The 22,801-nt window shown below is 33.9% G+C and overlaps 1 protein-coding gene across 2 annotated transcripts in view; it reads left to right on the forward strand.

Moving 5' to 3' along the window:
* LOC150106798 (G protein-coupled receptor kinase 2-like) overlaps positions 1–22,801 on the forward strand; it is a 308,070-nt gene that overhangs the window by 45,085 nt on the left and 240,184 nt on the right. For both annotated transcript variants that reach the window (XR_016548329.1, XM_090392711.1), the window contains exons 4-5: positions 6,124–6,201; positions 19,668–19,765. Coding sequence is in view for 1 of the 2 variants with exons in the window: in XM_090392711.1 (XP_090248837.1) it covers positions 6,124–6,201; positions 19,668–19,765 (176 nt within the window). In the remaining variant the exon portion in view is untranslated. The remainder of the gene's footprint in view (positions 1–6,123; positions 6,202–19,667; positions 19,766–22,801) is intronic.

Consider the following 22,801-nt stretch of genomic DNA (forward strand, 5'->3'; position numbering starts at 1 on the left):
TACGTTGGTTAGACATAACTGGTAATTAATTTACGGAATTAACAATGCATATAAAGTAAATTAATTAAAGATAACTTTAGTGAATCACTTCTATATTTCGACAATGTCACATTGTCATCTTCAGGAACATAAAGATATGGTATGTGCACTACAGGAACTAACAAAGCAAATGAGGCAGAAATTAAGACACTAATTTTGTTCCTAAAGTCCTAATGGTGCCCTCTTGCGGGCTAATTTGGTAGTCTTGGCCGTTGGGCTGAAGTTCTCATAATGAAAGTCTCCCAAATTTGGGGCAGTTTCATGCACCCAAATTTGTTGAGGTTAGGAACGTTTTTTAGAGCTGTTGAAGATGCATGAAACTGCCCCAAATTTGGGAGACTTTCATTATGAGAACTTCAGCCCAACGGCCAAGACTACCAAATTAGCCCGCAAGAGGGCACCATTAGGACTTTAGGAACAAAATTAGTGTCTTAATTTCTGCCTCATTTGCTTTGTTAGTTCCTGTAGTGCACATACCATATCTTTATGTTCCTGAAGATGACAATGTGACATTGTCGAAATATAGAAGTGATTCATTAAAGTTATCTTTAATTAATTTACTTTATATGCATTGTTAATTCCGTAAATTAATTACCAGTCATAGGATGTTATGTATGGGCAGTAACTATCAAAGAAAGGAAGGAGTATAGATAGCATTCAACACCAAACATGAAGATAAACTTATTTCAGGTAGAGTTATGTGGGCAAACTTCACAACAAGGAAATGGACAATGAAACTTATTTGTGCTTATAGCCCACAGATGGCTCCTAAGAAGGAAGTGGAGGAATTTTTTGAGTCGTTAGAGAAAGTGATCCCAGTTGGAGATCTAAACAACAGAGTAGGAAATAAACCCATCAGGCATACAAAAATGTTTCGGGAAAATTTGGAGAATAGGGTGAGGATAATAATAATCATAAGTACCTGATGAATTTCTGCTCAGGATATGGACTAGTCATTACTAACACCACATTGCAATATAAAGATATGCTCAAGTTCATATGGAGAGAAGACACAAGAAATAAGAAAAACCTCATTGACTATGTTGTTATTGTTAATAGTGACCTCTTTGTACTGGTTCAGGATACAAGAACTTAATTTTAAATGAGATAAAAATGAATATCACATTGAAAAGAATAATGTGTTAGAGACTTTTACAGAAGTAAACCATTATTAAAGTTATTAACTCAACTATACAACCATTATTAAAGAAAAAAAATCAGTCAGTTTCTTCAAAGTTTGAAGAAACTGACTGATTCAAGCAGGGAGGCATGTAGTAAGAAATTGTCTTCAAGGATAGAAAAATAAGAACACCATGGTGGACACAAGAAATTAAAGAAGCATTCCTGCAAGAGAAGAAAGCATACTGGAAGCTCCTAGCAAATAAGTCAGCAGATGCCCTAAAAATACAGAGAAAAATGTAAGAGTGATGAGATGTGTGTAAAAGTACCTAAACAAAAGTAATAGAAACAGTTTGGTAAAAAGATAGTAGATAAATATCAGGAAGATGGCAAAATGTTCTGGAGACTATTGAAAGAGCTTATAAATCACAGAAAGAGTACTGTGCAAGGAATTAAAAATGATAAATATGACACAAAAACTGAAGGTATATGGATGTTTAGATGTCTGGAGATGCCACTTAAATAGAATAGGAGAGGAGAGTTAACAAAAACAGATGTTTGATGGCATGAAAATGACCTAGAGGAATATCATGGTGGATTGATTCAGTCGGAAATGCTTTAGAAGACTTAAATGTTAGATATGACAATGTTAGCATGCTGACAAGTAATAGACTAATTTGGAGGAAAATTGTTGATGAAGATTAGTAACAGCGTAAAACTTAATCATGATGTATTGTTGTTATAGCTTGTACCGGCCATGACGTCTATAGACGTCAAGCTAAATCTGGATACGATTCTATAACACCTGTTGAATAGCATGGATAAAAAGTGCAATTTGGTGTCACTATTTCATCCACCTGGCTGATAGGGAGGTTAAGTTTCATTTTTAGATGAATTCTAAGTGAACTACCACATTGCTATCAATTTACATATAAATCTCTCTCTCTCTCTCTCTAATATTACAGTCTTTTGCTCCTTTATAACTATTAAGTAACATATATTAATATAACATTCATCCCTGCAGTGTTATGTAATATTTTAACTTAATAATGAGGATGTATACATATATATTACATTATGGTTAATAGTTCTATTATTGAGGCCATCTACTCACTTTTCCAGTTTTCCTTCACAATTCCCAAACCTTTCTGCCTCTGCCATGCAAACTGGCTAATTGAACTTCTGCATTCACAATACAAGAAGCCATTCTAGACTGAAATCTTGCTAATGTCAACTCTGACATGGCATATTAAAGAAAGAAAAAAAAAAGATTGTTTTGTATGCAATATGCCTTTTTAACAAAAATAATAATGATTTTTCATCATCATCATACGTATCAAGGATTTAGGCCTAGTATGGCCTGTTCCGGCCTTAGAAGTCATCGTTGAATCGCTTAAGAGGACGTCCTGGTTTTCTTTTTCCTAATGGCTTGTACTTTAAGGCTTGTTTTGGTAATCTTTCTGTTTTCATTCTTTGAACGTGTTCCATCCATCTATGTTTATATTTTTTAATTTTTTCAATTACTGGTTCTTGGTTTAATTCTTTCATAATATCTTCGTTTCTTTTGTGATCAAATAGGGTATACTTTGCAGTTTTTCTCATAAACTTCATTTCTGCTGTTGATAATCTTTGTTTGTCTTTTTGTTTTATTGTCCAGATTTCGCTTCCATACATTAAGACCGGTAGGGCTAATGTATTGTATACTTTTATCCTGGTTTGTTTTTGAACTAGGTTTGGTTTAAATATAGAGTTAATTACTCCTGTTATTTTTAAATATTTTGCAATTTTTATGTTTATATCTTTTTCATTTTCATAAGTGATCATACATCCTAGGTAGTTAAATGAATTCACCTGTTCTAAGATCTTGTTATCTAATACTATTTTAGTTCTTGCTGGCTCTTGTCCTTTAAAGGCCATAGTTTTTGATTTTTCCGTTGATATTATCATACCATAATCTTTGGATATCTCATTTAGATTTAAAATAGCTTTCTGTAAGTTATCTTCAGAATTTGTAATTATTATTTGGTCGTCTGCAAAGAGGAGAGTGTTTAAGTTAACCGTAGGTGAAAGTTTAATTCCTTGATATAAATTTTTACTCCATTTTATTATTATTTCATTTAAGTAGATATTAAAAAGAGTTGCTGAGAGGGGACATCCCTGTCGGACCCCTTGGTTTATCTCTCTTGTATATGATAGCTCATGATTTAATCTTATTTGTATTTGATTATTTTCATATATACTTGTGACAGCTTTTAGGATGTTATTTGATATTTGTCTTTCTTTTAATATGTTAAATAATGTTTCTTTTAACTTTGTCAAATGCTTTTTCAAAGTCAATAAATGCAATATGTGTTTCTAAATTATATTCTCTTCTTTTCTCTATTATTAATTTTAGGCAGAAGGCTGGGTCTATACATGATCATCCTTTTCTAAATCCATTTTGTACCTCTAAAGTTTTCGGAATATTTCATTAGTTTGTTATTTAAGATTCTGCTGTATATTTTGTAACATGAATTTAGTATACTGATACCTCTATAGTTTTTAGGGTCATCTCTATTATCTTTCTTAAAGATAGGAATCACAATTGCTTTTTTCCATTCTATTGGGGGGATACCAGTTGAGTAAATTTTATTTAAAAATAATAAGAGTCTTCCTTTGAATCTTTTTCCTGCATATTTATATAGTTCTGAACCTAGCTTATCTTCTCCAGGTGATTTTCCGTTTCTTGTTTCTTTCAGGCTGATTTCTAATTCTTCTTCAGTTATTTCCTTTTCATTTTCGTTAATTGTTTGCCAGTTGTCTTTTTTAAAATATTTGTCTGTCCACAGATCTGTGTAGTAATTTAGAAATTCTTCTAATTTCAATTCAGTGTTTAATTTTATGTTTTCTTTGGTATCTGCATTTAGGTGTTTCAAAATCTTATATACATTGGGTCTTATTTTATATAAATCATGTTCTAAATTAGAAACAAATTTATTCCATGATTCTCTGTCTTTTTCTGACTTCTCTTTTAGCTATGGCTCTTATTCTTTTGTATTCTATTTCATCTTCTAATCTTTTACTGCTTAACCATTTGCGATAGGCTTCTTTTTTCTTTTTGATTATTTCTTTGATTGTGTCATCCCAGATCTTCAGTTTTTTTCTTTTATTGAATTTTTTGGTCTTTCCTAAGCTTTCATTTGCTGCTGCATTTAGTATCGTTTTTATATTAAGTCATTCTATTTCTATTTCTTCATTTTGTTTTATTTTATCTAGATACTGGTTAATTCTTTGTTCATATAGCCATTGTACATTTGTGTCATTCAATAGTCTAGTTTTATAAACAAATGTTTCAATTTTTCTTTCTGTTCTTGTTACTTGTAGACATTTAGGTGGTAATCTTAATTTTATTTTAACAAGGAAGTGGTCACTGCTTATTTCATATCCTCTGTGAACTCTAACATCTAGTGAAAATTTTGATGTTTTTTCATTTAATATGAAGTAATCTAATATTGATTTCCATCCTCTTGCTGCCCAAGTATATTTATGTATGTCTTTTATGTTTATAGAAGGAATTCATTATTTTTAGGTTATTATAAACTACAAAGTCAATCAATTTTTTACCATTTCTGTTTAGAGTGTGTTCTCCATGTATTCCTATATTATTATTAATTTTTGTGTTTCCAATTGTTGCATTTAAGTCTCCTGCTAAAATTATGTAATCATTTTTATTTATTTTATTATATATGTTTTGTAGCTGATTATAAAAATCAATATTATCCTGTTCTCTTCCTTCTTCTGGGGCATATAAACCAATTATTGTTAAATAGCCTCTATCTATTTTTATTCTAGCTTCTATTATTCTTTCATTCCATAATTTATAATGTTTTAACTGTTTTGAAAGGGATATATGAATCCAAATCATGACTCCTGCTTGTGCTCTTTGGTCTCTGTCGACTCCACTGTATATCACATTAAAATTTTCAGTTCTCATAGTTCCTTTTAATTTCTTTTTTGTTTCAGTGATTACTGCTATTTTAAAATTTCTTTCATTTAATAACTGGTCTAATTCTATTTCTTTATATGCTATTCCTCTCACATTCCAGTTTGCTATGTGTATTATATTTTGTCGTTTCCATTTTCGTTTTCCCTTTTCCATTCCAGGGTCGTTTCCCATAGATTCAATCCGATTATCTTTTTCTGTCAGCTTACAAGTATGGTTATGTTCTCCATGTCAGGGGACTAGCATGACGATGGAATAGTTCAGTGGTAGGGCTGCTACCTTAAGGCTTCTGAACTCGCCTTCTTCCGAATTTAAACCCATAGGAGGAATAGGGTATATTGAAGGGGAAAGGGTAGATTATAGAAGAAATATAGTAAGGTTTATAGAGAGGACATAGCTGTAAGGCCAGATGAAAAGACCCCATGGCCCTCGAGTACTCTAATAGCACAAGGGTCATAAAGTAAGAAGAGTTGGCTGATAAGGCCTTATAGGAAAGATTAAAGTAAGTGGGTCTTCCTCAAAGTAGAAGAAGGAGAGGATAGATCCAGCTAGGAGTCCATGGGAGTGCCGCTTCCCTTACAATCAAGATGATTGCCCCTTATGGCCCTGTTGGTCCACGAGTCCTTATTCAGTATATTCGGACCACCCCACCATATATATATATATATATATATATATATATATATATATACACACACACACACGTGCGCACGTGCATGTATACACACACACACACACACACACATGGTGGGCTCCCCTATCCGCCACCCAGGGGATGCGCTCTCTAGGGGTTACAGGGTCTCCTGAGAGATAATGATTTTTGATTTATATATATATATATATTTCATCTAGGATATTTTATTAATTTTTTGCATTCATTATTTGTATATTTTTCATCTTAATTATAGAAATCTTTGAATATTAAAGCTAATATATTCAGTATCATTGTTTAATGATTTTGGACTTTGTGTTAAACTTTCTAGGAAAACTATGAAGTACAACTTGATGAAGATAGAAAAAATGTAGCACAAGAAATTTTTAACATATATCTTGATGTTGAGGTTTGTTGTGATTTCCAACTTTTGCAGAATTAATTTGACTATCTGATGTTGATGTGTAAGATAACAGTATTGTTTTATCCAAATCATTGCTTGAAGTTGCTGTGAGTTATTTTACTTAATTCTTAAATAATCTTACTATGAAGTTTTGCACAATCATTGTAACTGTTACACTTACTTAGCAGTACTTTTTTTTTTTTTTTAGACAGGGTCAAAAGCCAAGTAAATAGAGATATTGACATTTGTATTTTAAGAGAAGACTTACTTAATTGAATTTGATTCTAATCTCAGCCTTGGTGGCTCATTGGATACTGTTTCTGCTTTGCTACCATCAGAATGTGGATTCAAATCATTGTATGGTTTGGCTGTTTGTGATGCCTCTAGGTAATACATGATTTTCATTGACTGGCATGAGATCACTGTTTTGTTTATTAGATGTGTTGAAGTGGCATGAAAAAGTTCACATATCAAGGGTAGGATTCAAGAATTAAGTAACCAACTCATAAAACTAATACATACAGTGTACTATCAGTTTCAAACTTTGGGTAGTATGAAAAAAAAATTACATAAGGTATAATTGTAAATTTACATGAATGTATTAGAAAATGGTGTTCAAGGTTTACAGTCATAAATGACTGTAATAAATGACATAAGGCATAATTGTAAATTTATATGAGTGTATTAAAAAACTTCAGGTTTACATTCTGTCATCGCTATTATCATATTTGATGTGATATACTGCATGATTAAGTATATGTTGTTACTAACTTCCTATTGTTAGTTTTCCTTCAAAGTAATCTGTATTTTGCTAGGTTTACAATATCTATCAAATCTTATGTTTTATTTTTTTTTAGCCTTTTAACTGTGTCATTCCACTTAGATCTTGATTTTCCTGTGAGACTCTTTCCTACCATCCTTGCACATCAAACATCTGTTTTGCTACCTTTTCCCCTCTTGCATTTTGTTTAAAGATTATACTGTCTTATATTAGCTATACTCACCACTTGTTAAATTCTAACAATATCAAGTTCCTTTCTAAACTAATATCTTCATTTTTATTTATGATTCTCTCATTTATGCTATCTACCTTGTAGACAGGCTTAGGTGCTGAACATTATTCATCTCTTTTTTTTTTTCATAGTATTACAACACACACACACACAAAAAAAGTTTCGAACCATCTTCAGAGCTCAACTGCTAATTAATACAAATGCAACAATGAGTAAATGGAACAATTCAAATTAGAGGATGAAATATTGATGACTTTAAATCTTTTGTTCATTATAGTTTCAATTGTTCCATTGACTCATCATTGCATTTGGACTATAACTAGTAGTTGAGTTCTGAAGATGCTGATCTGAAAAACACTTGCAGCATAAGTATGGCAGCTTACAAAGAAAAGATGCAAAAAGAAATAAAAATTGAGTTCTCTGCTCTAATTGTTTCATTGATATATTTTCAAGGTGTTTAAGTTCAATGAATGATCATTCTACTTATTTCTCCCTCAAAATCACTTTTACATCATTATTATTAATAATGATGTAATTTTTTTCATGTAGTACTATCATATCCTGTACACCCCTTGAGGGTACATGGCAGGAATTTGATGATGATGAAATCACTTTTATTTGGCTCATTGAAATTTGCATTAGCAACGGGTTGGTATATGACAAATATAAACCTCCCCATGACAAATGTAAACACAGTAGATATAGTTTTATCAGATTTCATACTGAAAATAACATTGATAACTTGTTTTAGGTCACAACTCAAATTTCTTGTTTTTACCTGCACTGATGATATACTGTTATTTTCTGTTGTTTACTTTAAAGTTAGATATTGAAATATCTGTTGTTTACTTTTGATTAAAAAAAAAGCTTATTCATACCTTCCATGTTTGTGCATTTTTAACTTAGGTGCTTTAAAAACTCATTATTCCAATGATGTCTTTAATTTTGCCCTAAGTCATCATCATCATCATCAAATTCCTGCCATGTACCCTCAAGGGGTGTACAGGATATGACAGTACTACATGAAAAAATTACATCATTACTAACTTCCTATCTACAATTTTCCTCCAAATCAGTCTGTTACTTGTCAAGACTTCAACATTATCAGATCTTATATTTCTATCGTCTAAGGCACTTTGTACCGTATCAATCCACCTATATCGTGGTCTTCCTCTGGGTCGTTTTCCTGCCAACCTGGCAGAGAACACTTGTTTTGCTAATCTTTCCTCTCCCATTCTATTTAAGTGACCATACCATCTGAGATTAGCTCTGCTAACGCATTCCTGGATGCTGACAATGTCAAGTTCTTTCCTAATATCCTCATTTTTAATATGATATTGCCATTGATGCCATCTGTTCACGCCTCTAATCTTTCTCAGAACTCTCATATCTGCGGTCTCTAGTCTTTGGTCAAGTGTTTTACTTCTGACCCAGCTCTCAGATCCATAAGTTAAAATTGGTTTGAACACAGTCTTGTATACAGCTAATTTAGTGTTCCGACTAATTTCTTTCTTATTCCATATGAATTTATTCAATTGACTTCCCACGATACCAGCTTTGCTGATTCTGTTGTCTATTTCTATATTTAGTTTACCATCTTCAGTAAAAATTGTGCCTAAGTAGCTGAAATGTTTTACTTGTTCCACAGGTTCTCCATTCACAACACAGTTGACATTTTCAATGATTCTGCCTATTTTCATTGTCTTTGTCTTTTTATTGCTGACCTTCATACCATATCTATTACAACAGCTATTCAATTTAGTCAGAGAATCTTGCAGACTTGTAGCAGATTTATTTAGAAGTATAACATCATCCGCATAAAGCAAAGAGCTGACATTAACATCTCCAATTTTGATATCAGGTTTAATAACGCATTCCTTCATAATGTGATCCATATAGATAATGAATAACAGAGGGGATAATGTACATCCTTGTCTCACACCAGATTTAACATTAAACCATCTTCCTGTACTTCCTTCAATTCTGACTGCTGACTCACAACTCAAATAAAGACTAAGTATTGCTTGATATAATGCCCCATTGACACCATATAACTGCAGCGTATTGAATAGCTTCTCTCTTGGCACCTTGTCATATGCCTTTTCCAAATCAACAAAACTTAAATACAGATCTTTCTTATATTCCCATGCTTTCTCGACTATTTGTCGTAAAGTGAAGATCTGATCCTGACAGCCTCTATTTGGCCTGAATCCAGCTTGTTCTTCACCAAGCTTTTCTTCCACAATTCTTCTCAACCGTTTCTCAAGTATACTTGCATAGATCTTGCCAGGAACACTCAGTAGGGAAATACCTCTGTAATTCTCACATTCAGTTTTATTTCCCTTTTTATATATGGGTACTATGAGAGCTCTACTCCAATCATCGGGAATTCGTCCCTCTGTCCAGGCTTTCTGAACTATGCAGTGCAGCCACTGTAAGACTCTTATACCACCATACTTCAGCATTTCTGGTCGAATATCATCTACTCCTGCTGCCTTTCCACATTTCAAGCCTTTGATGGCTTTTTCTACTTCAAGTATGGATATGTATCCCTGACTGCATGCCTGGTCAGTGTTTTTTATCACTGTGCTGTCATCACTGCTTGTTTCATTTAGCAGTTTTCCAAAGTAATTACTCCATACTTCAAGGATATCTTTTTCTCCTGTTTTCATTTCACCTTTATCATCTCTAATTCCTTTTACAGCACTCTTTCCTCCATTCCTAAGCTTCTTCAACAACCTCCAGAATATTTTGCCACCTTCTTGATATTTATTTTCTATATTCTTGCCAAAGTCCTCCCATGACTTTTGTTTAGCTAGTTTTACACACTGTTTAGCTTTCTTACGTTTGTCTCTGTATTCTGTAAGAGTAAAAGCTGACTTATTTGCCAGGAACTTTTGATATGCTTTCTTCTTTTCCTTCACTGCCTCTTTAACTTCCTGTGTCCACCAGGGAGTTCTGGTTTTTTTATCTTTGCACACAACCTCACCACATGCCTCTCTGGCAGAATCAATCAATGTTTCCTTCAGAGTTTGCCACTGAATCTCCAAGGTTTGATTCCTGTTCTCAAAATCTTTCATTTTCTTTTCAATAATATTTCTGTATTTTAGTCTACAGTTTACATCTGAGAGCTGCTCAACTTTTATTCGCTTTAAAACTTTCTTACATGTTATTCTTTTCAATATGAAATTCAATTTTATCCTGCTCAAGACTAAATAGTGATCACTTCCAATTTCAAATCCTCTGTACACTCTGGTGTCCTGCACCAGGGAGAAAACATCACTATCAACTATAACATAGTCAATGAGACTTTTCTTATTCCTAGCCTCTTCTCTCCATGTGAATTTGTGCACATTTTTATGTTGGAACATGGTGTTAGTAATAACCAGTCCATGTCCTGAGCAGAAATCCAACAGATATTTGCCATTATTATTAGCTTTGCTCTTTTCTCCAAATTTTCCCAAAATATTTTTGTATGTCTCACAATCATTTCCTACTCTACTATTTAGATCCCCAACAAGGACCAACTTTTCCTTTTTCATTGTGTCAGTTGCTTTTTCTAAAGCCTCAAAAAATTCCTCCACTTCTACCTTAGTAGAACCTTCTGTGGGACCATAGACACAAATAAGTCTCATTGTCCAGTTCCCCATTCTCATATTTGCCCACATTACTCTACTTGAGACTGACTGCCATTCAAGAAGATTAGCCTTGTATTTTGTGTTGAATACTATGGCTACTCCTTCTTTTCCTTGATTGTTATTGCCTGAATATAACATTTTGTATTTATTGCTCAGAAAGATCTCACCAGTTTTGGTCTTTTTTGTTTCAGTCACCCCTATTATGTCGATCTGGTACTTATCTAATTCCTCAGCTAACTCCATTTCTTTGCCATTCAGGCTTCTTACGTTGATAGTACCGATCTTTAACTTTGGTGATGTTGAGTTGGGGTTTGTTTTCAGATTTGTTCCAGTAGCTGACTTTTCGCTGTTCGCCCTGGTTCCCTGGCGAAAAAACGGGGGCCTTGTTTAACCGGGCGACGCCCCAGCCGGCATGAAATTTTGTCATGTTGTACCATCATTTTTTATTTTGGTTTAACCAATAAGAATACAATTTGGTCGGCTAAATCCCAAATTGTCTATATCTGTGGTGTTTTAAATGGCTAATATGAGGGTGGTCTGAAAAAGTTCTTGGCCTAACAATGAAAAAACGAATTTATAATTTCAAAATTATTTTTATTTTTCAACATAATCTCCTTTAAGACTAATGCATTTATTCCAGCGATACTCCAGCACCATTATCCCATCCCTGTAGTGGTTCTCAGTAAGATCTGCAAAATACCCCTCTACTGCTGCAATCACCTCTTGATTCGAAGAAAAACGCTGACCAGCGAGGAAGAGTTTTAGTTTTGGGAAGAAATAGAAGTCATACAGAGCCAAATCTGGGGAATAGGGTGGATGTTCCAACAATTCATACTGCAGATCCCTTAATTTTCCTATTGCCAAAACACCATTGTGGGCAGGTAGGTGAATTGTTCTGATGAAAGATGATTTTTTTTTCTTCTGAAAATCAGGTCTTTTCTCACAAATTTTTTCATCTAGTCTGGTTAAAAGATTGCAATAATATTCCCCGGTTATTGTTTTACCCTTTTCAAGATAATTAATAAACAAAATGCCTTTAGCATCCCAAAACACCGATGCCATGACCTTGCCTGCTGATGGAACAGACTGTCTTCTTTGCCGCTGAACAACCGGCTTCTGTCCACTGCTTTGACTTCTGTTTGAATTCTGGTGTGTAATGGTGAATCGAAGTCTCATTCATAGTAATAAATCGATGCACAAAATCAGTTTTATTCTTGTTAAAATGCTCCAAACACTGTTCAGAGATTTTGATTCGAGTGCATTTTTGATCTGCTGTGAGGAAGCCCGGCACCAATCTTGCACAAAGCTTTTTCATTTGCAATTCTTCATGCAAAATATATCCTACGTGTTATTTTGAAATGCCTATAGTCTCAGCAATTTCGTGCACTTTGACTCGTCGGTCATCCATACCATATCGTGCACTTGATCAATGATTTATGATGTTGTTACACTTTTTGAACTTCCTTCACATGAATTATCTTGAAAGCTGATACAGCCATGTTTAAACTCAGCAGCCCATTTCTTAATTGTTGAAAACGAAGGTGAAGAGTGCTCATAAACTTTTATGAACTCTGAATGAATTTCTCTTGGCGTTAAACCTTCTTTTGCAAAGAATTTTTTCTAGTAGAGAGGCTTATACGCTGGTTAAACATGATAACTAATAATTAAGGAATTGACAGCGTACACTAGAAATATAGATTAAATAAATTTTAATATATACTTTCCAATATTTCAGCAACGTCACGTTGCCATCTTCTTGGGAACTTAATACAAAGACAAGTGCACGCAAGTACTACATAACAGCAAATGAGAACCGAAGCTAGGAAGCTAACGTTTTCCTAAAGTCCTGATGGTGCCCCTTGGTGGGCTATATTGGTAGTTTTTGGCCTTTGGGCTGAAGTTCTTCTGATAAATGTTTCCCAAATTTAAGGCAGTCTCATACATCCAAATTCGTTGAGGTTTGGCATGTTCCTAAGGGCTGAGGCTGATTCCATGAATAGTCTTTCATATTTGAACTTGCTGCGGTGTATTACTGTGGCTTTCTTCCATCTTATTCTGTGGCGAGTATCCAGAGCGTAGTCTGCAAGCCCAGAGTGGCTGTACTGGTGAAATCGGATGTAATCCTTGTGTTCTGAGATTCTGATATTTGCTGTCCTGCCTGTTTGGCCAAAGTAGAACAATTTACAGCTGCAAGGGACCTGGTATACACCAGGTAGGTCTAGGGGAAGTGGTTGGTTTTTAGTGGAGCAGATAAGGGATGCCAATTTTTAATTTAATTTTAAATTTATATTTCTAGTGTACGCTGTCAATTCCTTAATTATTAGTTATCATGCAAAGAATTTTATAACTGTACGACACTCAATTTTATCCATTTCAAGGGATACAGAAAACACTTTTGCTTCAGACAGCTGTATAAAACAAACTACTTGATAGAATGACTTGCAATTTCACATGGATGCTTATGACAGATGTACCAACTTAGAAAAAAAAAAAATCTTGCCAATAGTGTTGCCATCTATGGTTGGTGCCGAGAACTTTTCAGACCACTCTCATATGTATTATAGATATCAAAATTATAAAGATGACTAATTTTTAATTTTTCATTATGCACTTAAATTGTTAAACATAATACAATATAGCATTTTTAAAATTTTATTTTGTGTGATACTGTAAATATTTTCAATAACCTCAGAAAGTTTTCAAAAAGAATCAGGATGGATTTACTTCTTTCAAAATAAGATACAAAAAATTCTGCTAATGCCTTTTTATTCTTTGATTGGGATAGGCGAGGTTGCTTATCTCTGATTAACTTTTGAATACAGGTGGAAAGCCAGTCTATCACAGATAGCTGGCCAATTACTTTTTTAGGCATCCAAGTGGGAAGGGGCACAGAAGTACAGCAGACAATTGCTGCCACCTCATTCCCTTAACTGCAACACTATATTATTGTTTGAAATAGTGTGACTCAAATTTCTTCAGTTGCAGGGTTAAAATCAGCATTTCTAGTAGGAAAAACTTACTTGCCTGTGTCCTTTAATTCATGTACCAACTGTAAAAATTTCTAGAAAAAGTTCCTCTAGTTGCCAACTAGAACTGAGCTTGATAAGCCTTTCTTCTGGTGGTTTAGTGCCATTGAAGTAAACATAATGCATTGACCTTCAAATTAAATATTATGGTCGATTACTCTAATTTCTTTGTTATGCATAAATAGAGATGTTTTGATAGCTGTTACCTTAGTAATAATGTACTTGGAAAAAAAAGATGAAAATCACACAAGAAGAATATTTAAATATCAAGAATTATTATACATTGGAGTGTAGTTCTCATGACAGCATCGTAGCTTTGCCGTGTTGCTATGGGAAGTATTCATCTACCAGTAAATTTATTCGTGAAATTTCTTCTGTTTTTGTATTATTATTTCATTTAACTTTTTATTCTTGCTCTCAAACTAACCTGAGGAGGAAAATAGTACTGTAAATGTGAAGAGATGTATACTTCCTCTATGAAAAGTTGCTTCTAGCATTAATAAATATTGTTAAAATACAGTGAAAAATGTTTAATATGAAATTTTGTAGATCATAATGGTTTTTCATGTTTAATCCATTTCATATTAAAAATAAAAAAGTAATTTTTTAAAGAAAAGCATTTTCGGATGCTGTTTACCATAGTATGTTATGGTAAAGAGGCATAAAAAACAGTTTACATGGTTTATTTTTGCAGAGTTTACATGGTAAAAGAATATTACTGTTTTGGATATATTTATCTGTGATAGTATTATGATGAAAAGTATGTGATCATCATCATCATCAAATTCCTCACATGTACCCTCAAGGGCTGTACAGGATATGATAGTACTACATGAAAAATTTACATCATTACTAACTTCCTATCTACAATTTTCCTAAAAATCAGTCTGTCATTTGCAATACTCCAACATTATCAGATCTTATATTTCTATCGTCTAAGGCACATTGTACCGTATCAATCCACCTATATCTTGGTCTTCCTCTGGGTCATTTTCCTGCCAGCCTGTCAGAGAACACTTGTTTTGCTAATCTTTCCTCCCCCATTCTGTTTAAGTGACCATACCACCTGAGATTAGCTCTGCTAACGCATTCCTACATGCCGACAATGTCAAGTTCTTTCCTAATATCCTCATTTTTAATATGATATTGCCATTGATGCCATTTGTTCATGCCTATAATCTTTCTCAGCACTCTCATATCTGCAGTCTCTAGTCTTTGGTCAAGTGTTTTACTTCTGATCCAGCTCTCAGATCCATAAGTTAAAACTGGTTTGAACTCTGCCTTGTATACAGCTAATTTAGTGTTCCTACTAATTTCTCTCTTATTCCATATGAATTTATTCAATTGACTTCCTACCATACAGCTTTGTTTATTCTGTTGTCTATTTCCATATTTAATTTATCATTTTCACTAAAAATTGTGCCTAAGTAGCTGAAATGTTTTACTTGTACCACAGGTTCTCCATTCACAATGCAGTTGGCATTTTCAACAATTCTGCCTATTTTCATTGTCTTTGTCTTTTTAATGCTCAACTTCATAAAATATCTATTACAACAGTTATTCAATTTAGTCAATGAATCTTGCAAACTTGTAGCGGATTTATTTAGAAGTATAACATTATCCGCATAAAGCAAATATTGACATTAACATCTCCAATTCTGATATCATGTTTAATACCACTTTCCTTCATAATGTGATCCATATATAGATAATGAATAACAGAGGGGATAATGTACATCCTTGTCTCACCCCAGATTTAACATTAAACCATCTTCCTGTACTTCCTTCAATTCTGACTGCTGACTCACAACTCAAATAAAGACTAAGTATTGCTTGATATAATGCCCCATTGACACAATATAACTGTAGCGTATTGAATAGCTTCTCTCTTGGCACCTTGTCATATGCCTTTTCCAGATCGACAAAACTTAAATAGAGATCTTTGTTATATTCCCATGCTTTCTCAACTATTTGTCGTAAAGTGAAGATCTGATCCTGACAGCCTCTATTTGGCCTGAATCCAGCTTGTTCTTCACCAAGCTTTTCTTCCACAATTCTTCTCAACTGTTTCTCAAGTATGCTTGCATAGATCATGCCAGGAACATTCAGTAGGGAAATACCTCCTGTAATTCTCACATTCAGTTTTATTTCCCTTTTTATATATGGGTACTATTAGAGCTCTACTCCAATCATTGGGAATTTGTCGTTCTGTCCAGCCTTTCTGAACTATGCAGTGCAGCCACTGTAAGGCTTTTATACCACCATATTTCAGCATTTCTGGTCGAACATCATCTACTCCTGCTGCCTTTCCACATTTCAAGCCTTTGATGGCTTTTTCTACTTCAAGTATGGATATGTATTCCTGACTTTATGCCTGTTGTCTGTTTTTTACCACTGTGTTATCACTGCTTGTTTCATTTAGCAATTTTTCGAAGTAATTACTCCATACGTCAAGGATATCTTTTTCTCCTGTTCTCATGTGACCTTTATCATCTCTAACTCCTTTTACAGCACTCTTTCCTCTATTTCTAAGCTTCAACAACCTCCAGAATATCTTACCACTTTCTTGATATTTATTTTCTATGTTCTTGCCAAAGTCCTTCCATAGCTAGTTTTACACAGTGTTTAGCTTTCTTACATTCTCTAAGAGCACAAGCTGATTTATTTGCCAAAAACTTTTGATATGTTTTCTTCTTTTCCTTCACTGCCTCTTTAACTTCCTGTGTCCACCATGGAGTTCTGATTTTTCTGTCCTTGGAGACAACCTCACCATATGCCTCTCTGGCTGAATCAATCAGTGTTTTCTTCCAGGCTTGCCACTGAATCTCCAAGGTTTGGTTTCTGTTCTCAAACTCTTTCATTTTTTATTCTATAATCTTTGTGTATTTTAGTCTACAGTTCACATCTGAGAGCTGCTCAACTTTTATTTGTTTTAAAACTTCCTTACATGTTATTCTATTCAATATGAAATTCAATTTTATCCTTCTCAAGACTAAATAGTGATCATTTGCAATTTCAAATCCTCTGTACACGCTGGTGTCCTGCACCAGGGAGAAAACATCACTATCAACAATAACATAGTCAGTGAGACTTTTCTTATTCCTTGCCTCTTCTCTCCATGTGAATTTGTGCACATTTTTATGTTGGAACATGGTTTTAGTAATAACCAGTCCATGTCCTGAGCAGAAATCCTAGAGATATTTGCCATTATTATTAGCTTTGCTCTTTTCTCCAAATTTTCCCAAAATATTTTTGTATGGCTGACAATCATTTCCTACTCCGCTATTTAGATCCCCAACAAGGACCATCTTTTCCTTTTTCATTGTGTGAGTGCTTTTTCTAAAGCATCAAAAAATTCCTCCACTTCTATCTTAGTAGAACCTTCTGTGGGACCATAGGCACAAATAAGTCTCGTTGTCCAATTCCCCATTCTGATATTTGCCCACATCACTCTACTTGAGACTGACTGCCATTCAAGAAGATTAGCATCATATTTTGTGTTGAATACTATGGATACTCCTTCTTTTCCTTGATTGTCATTTCCTGAATATAACATTTTGTATTTATTGTTCAGAAAGATCTTACCAGTTTTTGTCTTTTTTGTTTCAGTCACCCCTATTATGTCGATCTGGTACTTACTAATTCCTCAGCTAGCTCCATTTCTTTGCCATTCAGGCTTTTTATGTTGATAATACCTATCTTTAACTCTGGTGATGTTGAGTTGGGGTGTGCTTTCAGATTTGTTCCAGTAGCTGACTTTTCGCTGTTCACCTTAGTTTCCTGGCGAAAACAACAGGGGCCTTTTTTAACCGGCGATGCCCCAGTTAGCATGAAATTTTGTCATGTTGTGTCATTATTTTCTATATTGGTTTTAGCCAATAAGAATACAATTTGGTCGGCTAAATCCCAAATTGCCAGCCCATCCTCGTTCATTCAGTATCCAGGTGGATACCCAACAGGGTGCACCACTAGAAGGTGAGGATTGGACATTAGGTCAGAAGTCCTGGTTGGTTCTCCGCATTCCTTTAAAGGCTATGTGGAGGTTTCCTCTCAGTTATACAGCTTTGACCCTTAAGCACCTCTGAAAAGTATGTGATCATGACTTATTCATAGTGAAATTACTTAATCTGCTTGTTTTTAAAGTAATTTTTTTTACTGCATTTGGTATGATGATATTCTTTGTATATTGCATTTTTATATGGGTTATTAGATGTTTATTGTAAAATGTAATTTGGGTGATTTTTAGATACAGCTCAAACAAACATATTGCAGATATCAATCACTTGAGAGAGAAACTTTAACTCTACAGTGGATGTGGTTATCATTTTCTGGTATATAGTTCACTGACTACAATCAAACAAAAGAATGGAATGACAGATCAATATTGAGATTTGTATAAATCTGGAAAATGTTTTGCACAAACACATGAATTGTTATAAACCACTTATGAAGATTATGCTCTATCCCAAGTACGTTTTGATCATTTAAGCATTTTAAAGAGGGCAAAGAAGTTTTAGTGGATGATCCTCAAACCTGAATTTGTGGACAAAATATGCAGTTTACTGAAAAATCAGTAAGGCCCATAACTACCATAATCTTAGGAAAAGGAAATTTTCATATGGTTTGTTCCACTCTGTGTTGTGTGACAAAGAAAAACTCAGATGACTGGATGTTTGCTGAACAGCTGATAGTGAACCTGGTTGCTGAACAGGGGACAAGAGTTAGCATTTGCCCCATGGGCCTGAAACTAAAAGACAAAAGAAATCATTGTAAATTGTAGAGGGACAATTTCCAAGCTCACCATAACCAGTAGGGCTGTGCTTCCAGAAATCGTATCGGCGATTGCATGCTTCAATTACAAATGGAAAATCTATAAAGAATTTGTTCCAGAAGGAAGGATTGCCACCATTGATTGCTGCTTAAAGGTTTTGAAATTTTGTTGATGAGGGTCAAGCACACATGCAGCAAATTTAGAGTTCTCTGGTTAATTGATAGCTGTTGCATGACCATAGCCTGCTTACAGTGATGTGAGGGTGCATATTTTTCTGGCTTGCAGATGGATTGCAGTGCTCCATCATCCTCTTTACTTCTCTGACTTGACTTCAGCACTTTTTTTTCCCCCTGCTTCCTCTGTTGAAATTAAGATTTAAAGAATACCAAATTGATAATGTTTAACATTCAGAAGAATGATAGTAGAAATGAATACTATCACAGAGGAAGAGCGTTTTAAAACTTGGATGACTACTGTAACAAGTGAATCTCCCTTGAAGATTTTATTTTGAGACATAAGAAAATATTTTTCTTATCCATATTATTGTTTATTTGAATTTAGTCTTGTTACTTTTTTTTTTTTGCTCCACTGTATTTCCAAGCAATTTTTATTACTTCAGTGTTGCTTAAAAGTATCATGTTCTCTCAATTATCTAACTTTCAAACAATCAATGATCAAACTGTCAGTTAATCAACTCTTGAATGGGTTGGTGTGTCAACCAACTTCTTGTACAGCACTATCTAATTTTGCTTTCAGTTATCTGACCCATTCTTTTAGTTATCCAACTGGTAAATAGCTTTTCTCCTGTGGCTGGATAATTGAGGAATTAGTTACAAGATTTTTTTGAAATGTGGTTGTGGATATGCCATTATCATTGTGTATTTTCCTACTGTGCTGTCATCACTTTCTATTTAATAGTGATTACTTTCTGAAACCCTTTTCTACATTTTGTAGTATATGCATAGGGAACATTATTTTTGTTACAAATTAATACATATATAAAAATATTTCACTTTATTTTTAGAGTTCTGAATGTGTGGATATCTTAAACAAGCAATTAATACAAAGGTGTCAAGAAACTCTTCCTACTGCCAGCAAAGACTTATTTATAGAATGTGCTAGGTAAGAAATGTTCACGTGTAGGATGGTCCAAAATATTTATATATGTAAATACTGAATAGAAACTAAATATTGCAATAAAAAAAATTCAAATTTATAAACAATAGTGAGATGTATTTTAATGTAAAAAAAAAATGTTCAGGATGATTTCCATTCATGTTCAGCTTTCCCAAGATATGTAGCTAAAGTTTATGCCGATATAGTTCACATATCTTTGGAGCTCTCCTTGTGATGGAACACAATCATGGTGTGAATTCCATATTTTGGGTTTTTTTGTTTTTTTGATAATGCGAAATGAAAGAAATTATGTTTGTCAAATGGACAATCACATGACAAAAGAATACAGACTGTGAACCCACACAATAACTGAAAATGCCATGGAATAATTTTTTGGTAAAATTAAAGTAATCTCTAAAATGTCATTCTTCATGCTCCAAAAGCAGTATTTTCCTTTTTTTTTTGCGCCCTCATGTTATTCTTTTTGTTCTTGCAAATTTCTGTGATCTTGCATGTTCTCAGATAAGTAGAAAAACTTTGTCCTTTCCCTTAATATGCTAGTGGTTCTGATTAACAGCGAGAATATCCTGTTCTGATTTCCTGAGTTAATCTTTTTGTTAGTTTAATTGAATTTGTTAGAAGACGTAAACAAATAGCATTTGGTATAATTTCTAAGAATTGTTCATCTAGTCTTGAATTTTTAGCATTTATTCAGTAGCACACTTTTAATTTAAAACAAGATAATGAAAATAAATAATAAATCCTGTAGCACCTTTTTATTCCCAAAACAAGTAAGCAAGGCCATTACAGCTGTAACTTTTTTGAAGATTTACAGGTATCCAATCCCATCCAATAGCCATCACTGATATTTAGCCGAAAGCTATAAGCAATTTCATAAGCATCTCATTATTCCTAACCTTAACACTGTATGTATTTTCTGAAATAATGTGAGTGCTGCAGTTAGTTTTCTTGATTTTAAATGAAAATGCTGGCAATTGCTTATAGATGCTTCAAAGCATAGTTTAAAGATTGTGTTTCTACACAATGGAAATAAATATCCCACTATTCCAGTATCATGTTGATGCTCATATAAAGGAATCCTAATGGCTTTGCAGCTTATACATTAACTAAGATTAACTGACATCCAGAACATCTGTGGACATCAAAACGACAGTTCTTTCAATGGACATGCCCCATTTTCCCTTGTCTATTAGGCTCAATGGCTTGTTGTGCCCAAGTAACATGGCTTCTTTGAAAACCTTAATTCTCTTAATTCTATCTGCATAGTGTGTTATGGCTGTCATTTGTTTATTTTTCTGGCTGGGTCACCTTTTTTATGCAGAATGAAAAAACCCGAATTTCAAGAGTAAAAATACCTGTCACCACCATATGAAACTAACTAACTCGCCTTCAGTTTGAAAAGAGGCATTAAAGGTTCTTTGCATCCTAGATGGGATTTTCAGCTCAGGTCTTTTCCATCAAAGGGCATCATGGAAGCTTGACTGAGCTATGAAGCCTCATAAAAATGTATGCAGATAAATTATTATGTGACACTTGCATGGAGTTTAAGGACCCATCATAGCAGAGCACACCATAATATTTTTCATTTAATTTCTAGTATAGAAACCATTTATTTCTTAATTAGAATTAGATTTTATTGAACTCAACAATACAATCTGAAGAGTTTCATAAGCCATCAGGGGTACAATACATCATCATCAAATTCCTGATATGTACTCTCAAGGGATGTACAGGATATGATAGTACTACATGAAAAATCACATCATTACTAACTTCCTATCTACAATTTTCCTCCAAATCAGTCTGTTACCTGTCAAGACTTCAATATTATCAGATCTTATATTTCTATCTTCTAAGGCACTTTTTACCATGTCAATCCACCTATATCTTGGTCTTCCTCTGGTTCTTTTTTTCCTGTCAACTTAGCAGAGAACACTTGTTTTGCTAATCTTTCCTCTCCCATTCTGTTTAAGTGACCATACCATCTGAGATTAGCTCTGCTAATGCATTCCTGAATGCCGACAATGTCAAGTTCTTTCCTAATATCCTCATTTTTAATATGATATTGCCATTGATGTCATTTGTTCATGCCCTTAATCTTTCTTAGGACTCTCATATCTGTGGTCTCTAGTCTTTGGTCAAGTGTTTTATTTCTGACCCAGCACTCAGATCCATAAGTTAAAATTGGCTTGAATACTGTCTTGTATACAGCTAATTTAGTGTTTTGGCTAATTTCTCTCTTATTGCGTATACATTTATTCAGTTCACTTCCTACCCTACCAGCTTTGTTGATTCTGTTGTCTATTTCCATATTTCATTTACCATCTTCGCTAAAAATCATGCCTAAGTAGCTGAAATGTTTTACTTGTTCCACAGGTTCTCCGTTCACAACACAGTTGACATTTTCAACGATTCTACCTATTTTCATTGTCTTTGTCTTTTTAATGCTGACCTTCATACCATATCTATTACAAACAGTTATTCACTTTAGTCAGGGAATCTTGCAGACTTATAGAGGATTTATTTATAAGTATAACATCATCCACATAAAGCCAAGAGCTGAGATTAACATCTCCAATTTTGATATCATGTGTAATACCACTTTTTTCCATAATGTGATTCATATAGATAATGAATAACAGAGGGGATAATACACATCCTTGTCTGACACCAGATTTAACATTAAACCACCTTCCTGTACTTCCTTCAGTTTTAACTGCTGACTAACAACTTAAATAAAGACTAAGTATTGCTTGATATAATGCTCCATTGACACCATATAACTGTAGCATTTTGAATAGCTTCTCTCTCTCTTGGCACTTTGTTTTATGCTTTTTCCAGATCTACAAAACTTAAATACAGATCTCTGTTATATTCCCATGATTTCTCAACTACTTCTTGTAAAGAGAAAATCTGATCCTGACAGCCTCTATTTGGCCTGAATCCAGCTTGATCTTCACCAAGCTTCCCTTCCACAATCCTTCTCAAGTATACTGGCATAAATCTTACCAGGAATACTCG

The sequence above is a fragment of the Typopeltis vanoorti genome, chromosome 5 (genome assembly GCF_054136105.1).
Source record: "Typopeltis vanoorti isolate ZY-2024b chromosome 5, IOZ_Tvanoo_1.0, whole genome shotgun sequence".
NCBI lineage: Eukaryota > Metazoa > Arthropoda > Arachnida > Uropygi > Thelyphonidae > Typopeltis > Typopeltis vanoorti.